The 9,857-nt window shown below is 41.5% G+C and overlaps 1 protein-coding gene and 1 pseudogene across 1 annotated transcript; one reads left to right on the forward strand and one right to left on the reverse strand.

Moving 5' to 3' along the window:
- Positions 1-231: 231 nt before the first annotated feature.
- LOC144613808 (olfactory receptor 7E178-like) lies at positions 232-1,103 on the reverse strand (annotated as a pseudogene).
- A 6,970-nt stretch (positions 1,104-8,073) lies between these two features.
- LOC132674788 (olfactory receptor 7C1-like) lies at positions 8,074-9,045 on the forward strand. Its single transcript, XM_060627318.3, has one exon. The coding sequence runs from the start codon at positions 8,113-8,115 to the stop codon at positions 9,043-9,045; it is 933 nt and encodes a 310-aa protein (XP_060483301.3). The 5' UTR covers positions 8,074-8,112.
- The last annotated feature ends 812 nt before the right edge of the window (positions 9,046-9,857 follow it).

Here is a 9,857-nt window from a genome sequence, read left to right on the forward strand (position 1 = left end):
GAGAACTTCTCATGCATTCATTATGATGTACAAAGTGTCCCAGAATACTCCTCCAATCCAATTAAAAACAAATTTTAAAAAATAGTATTCATGTATGAAACATGAAGAGGAATGAAAACCATGAGACTGAAAAAATAATGGGGCTCAGAAAGCAGTATTTGCTGATCTACATGTTTGGTTTGGCTGATTTTTTCAACACACACTTCAAAAAGGAATGCACACATACTGAGATTAACCTATTCTTCTGAGTGACCTCCATAGGGCACTCTTGATGTCCCTGTTCCTCAAGCTGTAAATGAAGGGGTTCAGCATGGGGGTGACTACGGTGTACACAACTGAGGCCACCATATCCTTCCTGGGAGAAGGCAACGGTGCTGATCCAAGGTATACTCCAATAGCCGTTCCATAAAATAAGCAAACAACTGACAGGTGAGAGCCACAGGTGGAGAAGGCTTTGTACTTCCCACCTGTTGATGGGATTCTCAGAATGGAAGAAACAATTTTATAGTAAGAGAAAAAGATCCCTGTGATAGGGACAAAGCCAGAGATGACACCAACAAAATACATGACTATGTTATTGGTGAAAGTGTCAGAGCAGGCAAGGTTGAGGAGTTGAGAAGGGTCACAGAAGAAATTAGAAATTTACACATCCTTGGGGCGCCTGGGTGGCGCAGTCGGTTAAGCGTCCGACTTCAGCCAGGTCACGATCTCGCGGTCCGTGAGTTCGAGCCCCGCGTCAGGCTCTGGGCTGATGGCTCGGAGCCTGGAGCCTGTTTCCGATTCTGTGTCTCCCTCTCTCTCTGCCCCTCCCCCGTTCATGCTCTGTCTCTCTCTGTCCCAAAAATAAAAATTAAAAAAAAAAAAAAAAAAAAAAAAAAAAAAGAAATTTACACATCCTTGAAACAGGTAAGTTGCAACACGATTAAATTGTGCAACTGGGAGTCCAAAAGGCTAACACAAAAGGACACCAAAACTACAAAGCCACAGAGATGTGGGTTCATGATGACTGAGTAGTGTAGACGATGACAGATGGCCACAAATCGGTCATATGCCATTGCAGTCAGAAACATACCATCCATACATCCAAAAAGGGTAAAATAGGAAATTCAAAAGGATAAAATAGTAAATCCAAAAAGGATAAAATAGTAAAGGATAAAAATAGTAAATTCTCAAGATCCATTAATTCCAGGTATATGCCCCCTAAAATTTAAGGCAGAAAGTCAAATAGATTCTTGCTGAAGTTCATCCCAGCATTAACCACAATAGCCGAAGGATGAAAATAGATGAATAAACAAAATTTGATATATACATACAATGAAATATTATTCAGCCCTAAGGAATGAGATTCTGATACATGCTGCAACATGGTTGAATCTTGAAAACATGCTAAGTGAGATAAGTCAGACACAAAAGGATAAGCACTTTATGAGTCCACTTATATGAGGTACCTAGAATGGGCAAAGTCATAGAGACACAAAGTAGAATAGGGGTTTTCAATGGTTGGGAGAGGGGGAATGTGGAATTTGTTTAACAGGGACAGTGTGCTATTGGAAATGATGATAAAGTTCTGGAAATGGATAGTGGTGATGGTTGTACAACATTGTGAATGTTCTTAATGCCACAGACTTGCACACTTAAAAATTCTTAAAATGGAAAATGTCATTATATACATATTGTGGAGATATATATCTATCTATACCTATATATTTGTACCTATCTCTACAATAAAATATAAATAAAAATAAAGTAAAGTAAAATTGTTGTAAATTTTTTTCAAAGTACATTCTCAGCCTCTTCCCCTGGAGATATTGACTATGTATGTCTGGAATAAGGTGGAAAGTTATACATTAACAAGAGCCCAAGGTGATACTTTTGATAAAGCTTACATTTTGAAACTACCCTAGGGCAACTATTCTCAAAATAGTGTCCTAGAGACCAGCAAAATTTAGAGGTTGTGAAAAATCCAAATTATCAGGCCCAAAGCCAGACATATTGAGACAGAAACTTGGAGACGGAACTCAGAAATCTATTTAAATAAAAGGGGCACCTGGGTGGCACAGTCAGTTAAGAGTCTGACTCTCGATCTCAGCTCAGGTCATGATCTTGCAGTTCGTGAGTTCAAGCCCCACAATGGGCTCTGTGCTAATAGTGTAGAGCCTACTTGGGATTCTGTCTCTCCTTCTCTCTGCCCCTCCTCTGCTTGTTCTCAATCTGTGTGTCTCTCAGAATAAATAAATAAACTTAAAAAATAAAGTAAATTAAAAATAAAACTAGTTAAACAAATATTCAAGGTCATCTGGGCACAGGCCAGAAGTTTGAGAACCATTACCCAAGTGATTCCTGGGATCCTTCATTACTCAGCCATCTGCCTGATGTGAATACTACAAGTCAGTTGTCTTCAGGAGGAGATCTAAGAAACACTGGAAAAATTCTTCCCAGTGAAAAGGGACCCAGAAGAGAGGTGTCACAGCTGGCCCCACTATTACTCTCCTAGGGATAAGGAATTGGCAGGTCAGAGACCCTTTCCTGTGTGGTCCCTGCCTATTAGGAGTCAAATTGATCAGGGAATGGAAAATCCATTGATCAATTTGTCTAACAAGCTTCACAGGGGGTTCAGTCCCCAGGGCCACCAAACCTGTAACATATCAACTTATAGTCACCAAGGCCCATGTATCACTCCCAAGATACCCATGCCTTTGGCAGGAAAAATCAGACACACCCTGCATTGCATGCCTGGCTCTGTATCCCTTCTCTTTGGGGAAACAAATCTTTCTTCATTGCCTACCCTCCATGAGAGAACAAGATGCAGGGGAGTCAGCCCCAGTGGTGAGCCCACATTGCCAAGCATACATAGCCCAGTAAGTGTTGTGGGAAATAGAGAAAAGAGGTGGTTGGGTAGAAAGGGCATTGACTACTATTAAGCCTGTGGCAGGGACACCCCCATGGTATGCATGCAGGAGGAGCTCTAGGGGCCAATTTTTTGGGAGGGTGAATGGCTACCCTACCATTGTTAGTGAGCTTTTACTTTGCTTGCATGTTATTTGGGTGGATGGTTGATGGAGATTATAGGGTTGAGGAGGAAGAGTTAAGCCCCCAGTCTGCTCTTGGATACCACAGCACTATCCAGGACCACACCGTGTAATGGCACAGTTACCAGTCGGAAGTGCACAAATGGATGCCCCCAGGTACTGATAGATTATTAGGTCTTTGACTATGCAATATGGGTCTTCTCTTATTCTTTACTCCATCGCCTGGCCCCAAAACTCCAGAGACTTCACCTTCACTCAGACCAGATAAATCCTTTCTGAATCCTTCTTTACCACCTCCATTTGCTGGGGAACATACCCTGTTTCTCCGTAAGGACCTGTCCCTCCTCTTCCTTCTTCACCTTCATCTGTGGTCCTCATAGAGATATTCAAGAGTGAAGAGTCTGTGTTCCCTGGTATCTAGGGCTGCAGTATATAAAGACGTGGGCAGGATGGATGTGGGAGGAAGAGCAAAGCACACAGGAAGGTCCAATGTCCAGTCCCCTCTTGACACCCTCCCCTTCGGCTCTGGAAACATTCTGGAAGACACTGATTTCACATATCCCTTCCTCATAGTTTCACTTGATTCCTCTTGGGTGTCAAGTCTCACCCTTATCAGGAAACACGGAATCATTAGTAAGACATGGGAACAATTTATTCACCTCTTCATCTTTGTTCCTCTTCCCTAAAATTGGTGACGTGGTCCCTTCAACTTTAATGAGGTGAGTATTCCCAATCCCATTCCCTTTGACCCTAGTTTGCCTGCCTTAAATCTATCTTTCACTCCAGGCACCAGGGAAAATCGTGATATGGATCATGTTACTCCTTCAGTCACAGTCCTTACATAGCCCCTATCCTTTTATCCATTGTTTTTTTTCAAGGTTCCCAGAGATGTGGCCCCCGCTCTTCTCATTAACCTCATTCTTCACCATTTCCATGTCCCATTTTGTGTTGCAACAAATTGCTAGGAGCACACTGTCCCATGCAGCTTTTTGCTTATGGGCTTTTTTCCTTGCTGCCTTCTCTGCCAGAAAAGCCCATGCTCAATCATCAACCTAGACAACTCCTTGCCCACGGATCTGTTCCTCCAGGAATCCTTCCTTGACTGCATCACTTCAGGCTGTATTTGTGGTTCCTTTCTCGACTTCACTCTGAAGACTGCATTTACCTTAGCTTTTAAGTCACTGTATTACGATGACTGGTTTCTGTATCCACCACTACCCCTGAAAGGCAGGCTCCCTCAAGACAAAACCACACCATTAATCTTTGTACCCCCAACAGCTAACACTTAGCCTGTCCCAAAGTAATCCTTCTTGCAGAATGGCTTCCAGGACTTTTTCAGTGACTAACAGCCTAGTTCCATTCTTCTCTACATCCTGCCTGGCTCCACAAAATTGCCCACTAACACTAGATCCTAGAAACAGAATAGAAACAGAAGACCAACATGTATTTGGTGCATGAATAAAGGGGAAAGTATAAATGACAAATGGTTGTATCTTTCACCTCTAATTTCTAAGCTCTCGTCCTAAGATAAAATGTTTCTTACTTTCTTTCTTTCTTTTTGCTGACCATAAATCTTTATTTTTTTAATATGAAATTTATTGTCAAATTGGTTTACATAAAATACCCAGTACTCATCCCAACAGGTGCCCTCCTCAATGCCCATCACCCACCCTTCCCTCCCTCCCACCCCCCATCAACCTTCAGTTTATTCTCAGTTTTGAAGAGTCTCTGATGGTTTGGCTCCCTCCCTCTCTAACTTTTTTTTTCCTTCCCCTCCCCCATGGTCTTCTGTTAAGTTTCTTAGGATCCACATAAGAGTGAAAACATATGGTATCTTTCTCTGTATGACTTATTTCACTTAGCATAACGCTCTCCATTTCCATCCATCCTTTTGTTGCTACAAAAGGCCAGATTTCATTCTTTCTCATTGCCAAGTAGTATTCCAGTGTGAATATAAACCCCAATTTCTTTATCCATTCATCAGTTGATGGACATTTAGGCTCTTTCCATCGTTTGACTGTTGTTGAAAGTGCTGCTATAAACATTGGGGTACAAGTGCCCCTATGCATCAGCACTCCTATCTCCCTTGGGTAAATTCCTAGCAGTGCGATTTCTGGGTAATAGGGTAGATCTATTTTTAAATTTTTGAGGAACCTCCACACTGTTTTCCAGAGTGGCTGCACCAGTTTGCATTCCCACCAACAGTACAAGAGGGTTCCCCTTTCTCCACATCCTCGCCAGCATCTATAGTCTCCTGATTTGTTCATTTTAGCCACTCTGACTGGCATGAGATAATATCTCAGTGTGGTTTTGATTTGTATTTTCCTGATGAGGACTAACGTTGAGCATCTTTTCATGTGCCTGTTGGCCATCTGGGTGTCTTCTTTAGAGAAGTGCCTATTCACGTCTTCTGTCCATTTCTTCACTGGATTATTTGTTTTTTGGGTGTGGAGTTTAGTGACTTCTTTATAGATTTTGGATACTAGCCCTTTGTCTGATATGTCATTTGCAAATATCTTTTCCCATTCCGTTGGTTGCCTTTTAGTTTTGTTGATTGTTTCCTTTGTAGTGCAGAAGCTTTTTATCTTGATGAGGTCCCATTAGTTCATTTTTGCTTTTAATTCCCTTGCCTTTGGAGATGTGTCAAGTAAGAAATTGCTGCAACTGAGGCCAGAGTGGTTTCTTCCTGCTTTCTCCTCTTGGGTTATGATGGTTTCCTGTCTCACATTCAGGTCCTTTACCCATTTGGAGTTTATTTTTGTGAATGGTGTAAGAAAGTGGTCTAGTTTCATTCTTCTGTATGTTGCTGTCCAGTTCTCCCAGCACCATTTGTTAAAGAGGCTGTCTTTTTTCTACTGGATAGTCTTTCCTGCTTTGTCAAAGATTAGTTGGCCATACTTTTGTGGGTCCAATTCTGGAGTCTCTGTTCTATTCCACTGGTCTATGTGTCTGTTTTTGTGCCATAAGATAAAATGTTTCTAATCTATAAGAAACTCTTTCTTAAGATGAATGTGATAATTCATCATTTCATCACCCGCTTGAATCATAATCCAGTCCCTCTAAGAAATGGCTTTACTGAATTCTAATGCAGTTGATGATGTTGACACACAGCACCCAGGGATTATCCAGAATTGTGGGCATTACCTGTGTACTCTGATCTTCTGCTCAAAACAGATCAGAATGCAAGGGAGCAAGCTACATCTATAAAAAGTCAAGGAAAATTTTTACAAACTATCGTGCTTTAAAGATGAGTCGTGACCCTCTGTTTCAAATACCTCTCACCTGACCAGAAGCCACCAGAGGTGATTGCAAACTGCCCACCTACCAAGGGTCAGAACAAAGACGTTCATTCATACCTAAACAATTTGCCTACAACGTGACCATCTTTATCATTCCAGACACACTCTTTGCTTTGGGGTTTTTGTGTTTGTTTGTTTGTTTTTTTTTTAAGTAAAATTGGTATGTAACATTATATTAGCATAAGGTATATGACATAATGATTCATCACATTGCACATATAATATTTGACATATTACCACAAGGTCTGGTTAACATCCGCCACCACACATAGTTACAAAAATTTTTTTCTGGTGATGAGAAATTATATGATCTATTTTCTTCTTTTTTAAATATTTTTTATTTATTTTTGAGAAACAGTGCAGTAGTGAGGGAGGAGCAGAGAGAGGGAGACAGAGAATCTGAAGCAGGCTCCAGGCTCTGAGCTGTCAGTACAGAGCCAGATACAGGACTGGAACTCATAAACTGCGAGATCATGACCTGAAGTCAGACACTTATCCGACTGAGCCATCCAGGTTTCCCTATAAGGTCTATTTTCTTAGCAACTCTCAAATATACCATATAATACTATTAACTGTATTCATACTGCACATTATACCTCATGGTTTATTTGTTTTATAACTGGAAGTTAGTACATTTTGACCACCTTCACCTATTTCAGCCACCCCTTCCCTGCTACTTTGGTTTTTATACCTAAGAGGACTGACAGGGATGACAGTCAATGGTGGTTTTTTCCCTTTGTAGTTAGGGGCATTACAGAATAGTAGTTGTGCAAAAATACTTCTAACGAGACAAAATACAACACTGAAGATCATTTTATGATTTTATGCTGTTCAGCATCCTGGGTTATAGGACCCCTTCCTCTATATCTGGGTACAGGACCTCAGGACCTGAAACAAAGAGAGTAGGAGAGTAGGTGGGCTCCTCTTCTTCCCAGCCTCATTGAATCATCACCTGAATATGAGTGCCACATCTGACTCTCATTTTTTTGGGCTCCTATGTCAACATCCTGGAGCAGTTTCTAGGCTCCCTCGGGTATTTCATGAGCACCATAGAGGATATGACTAAAATTCTATTTGTGACCTTTGTAGTATATAATGGTACTGAAATAGTGCAAATGTTAATATGCATTTTTTGCTTGAACGTATACCATCTGGATGAAGAGCATTTTGTCAAGCAACAAATGTCCAGGAAGCATCTGGCCCTGTTCCTGCAGGATGTTGATGGCCCCTGGTACACTAAGCATTAAGAATCTGTTCATGTGATTTATCATTTTGTGTAAACATTTTCTTTTTCTTCCTTTTTTTTCTTCTTGAGGAGTAAACCTACATTCTACTCATCCTGCAATAGTCTGTCCAGACACGTGAGATACCCTCACATTTTCTCACCTCTGAGACATAGTTATCTGACCCTTTTTTGCGTCCCACACAAGGCAGATAATCCACATTAAGTTACTGCGGTTCACCAGACCTCATGTTGCTCATTTGTGTTAGAATGAGTTTGGATCATGTTATGGCTAATGTCCAAAGTTGTTCTTAACTTTTTAGATTTGGTGATTCTAAATAAAGAGGATAAATGAGGGCCCCAAAGGCCGATGGACAGGGATTGATCAACATTATTAAACGTTGCACATAAAACAGAATATAGGATGTCTAAATTCTGTAATGTTAAGGCCTTTATGCCCAATACTTCATTTCAAGAAATAAAAAAGTAGACTCTAGAGTTTTTCTAGTGTCTATTTCATGTGCATTCCCTTCTTCAATCATCTAGCTGATGTGTTGGCAATATGGAACCAAGAAATCAAACGAGTGTTTCAGAATTTTTACTCCTGGGATTTTCCCACGACTCAGAGAATCAACCCATTCTATTTGGGCTCTTCCTGTCCATGTACCTGGTCACCGTGCTCGGGAACCTGCTCATCATCCTGGCCATCAGCTCTGACTCTCACCTCCACACCCCCATGTACTTCTTCCTCTCCAACTTGTCCTTTGCTGACATCTGCTTCATCTCCACCACCATCCCTAAGATGCTGGTGAACATCCAAACACAGAGCAAATCCATCACCTATGCAGGCTGCATCGCCCAGATGTATTTTTTCATGGTTTTTGGATGTATGGACACTTTTCTCTTCACTGTGATGGCCTATGACCGGTTTGTAGCCATCTGTCACCCCTTGCACTACACAGTCATCATGAGCCCATGGCTCTGTGGCCTCCTGGTTCTTGTGTCCTGGTTCATCAGCTTGTCATACTCCCTGATCCAGAGTCTCTTAATGTTGCGGCTGTCCTTCTGCACCAACCGGGTAATTCCACACTTTTACTGTGAACTTACTCAGGCCCTCATGCTTGCCTGCTCAGACACATTGGTCAATCACATCCTACAATACATTGTGACTGGCCTTCTTGGCATTGTTCCCTTCTCAGGGATCCTTTTCTCCTATAGCCGGATTGCCTCCTCAATCCTGAGAATCCCATCAGCTAATGGGAAGTATAAGACATTTTCCACCTGTGCATCTCACTTGTCTGTGGTTTCTTTGTTCTATGGGACAGGGCTTGGTGTGTATCTCAGTTCTGATGCATCTTCCTGGAGGGGCATGATTGCCTCATTGATGTACACCGTGGTCACCCCAATGCTGAATCCCTTCATCTACAGCCTACGGAACAGGGACATCAAGAGGGCTTTACAAAAAGTTCTCAGGATAACACTCTATGTTCAGTGATGGGAACACTAGGTTGAGTTTTTGAGCTGACAGTGGTAGCAGCAGGTGGCTGCTAAAGAAATCCTACCTCCTAATCACACTGAGTTATGCTTCTCACCCGTCCTCCATAAGTAAGTGACGTTGCCCAGAGCTGCCTTGTGAGTACTTTTTCTAGGTACTTCAACCTCTTATGTTGACTCCTCTGTTATCCTCAGTTCTACCCTCTGCGTCCCCTCCTTTCACTTTCCTATTACTGCACCTCACCTTGGATTTCCAGTCCTGGGGCCATTTATGCTACTACCAGTTCAGAACAGTTGCATGAGGATTATGAAAAGTAGTGCATTTTATCAATAACCATTGTTAGTTCTTATTAACTAAGCGCCTTTGGTGTGCTAGGCTGCAGGAGATGTCTGGAAAACAGCACTGAAGGAAAAAAAAAAAAACACAGAAAAAATCTTTGTCCTAATAGAGCATAAGTTCAGGATCTCAGAGTTTCTGATCACATTATGTGTCCAAACAGAATACTCACTGATGGATTAATTATTTGGCTATTAGCAAGGTTGAACGTTTCTCCAAATGCTTATTGAGTGCACTTCCAAAATAAGCTATAAAAATATATCACTAAATGTAGAAAAACTTCTGGGTCCAGAGTATCAGAATTGACCAGACTCTGATACATCATTTGGTTTAGTTGCCTTGTTGTGCAGGTGAATTTACCAAGGGCCCAACACAGGAGAACACACAGTGATAAAATGTGTGTGAAAGGAAACATGTCTTTAAGTATGATGTCAATTACTGGATTACAATTCAGGAGAGTAAGGACAGAATCACAG

Source organism: Panthera onca, chromosome A2 (genome assembly GCF_046562875.1).
Source record: "Panthera onca isolate mPanOnc1 chromosome A2, mPanOnc1 haplotype 2, whole genome shotgun sequence".
Taxonomy (NCBI): Eukaryota; Metazoa; Chordata; class Mammalia; order Carnivora; family Felidae; genus Panthera; species Panthera onca.

Bases quoted from the DNA above. Each gene is read 5' to 3' on its own strand.
- LOC132674788 (XM_060627318.3), top strand. From the start codon at position 8,113: ATGGAACCAAGAAATCAAACGAGTGTTTCAGAATTTTTACTCCTGGGA.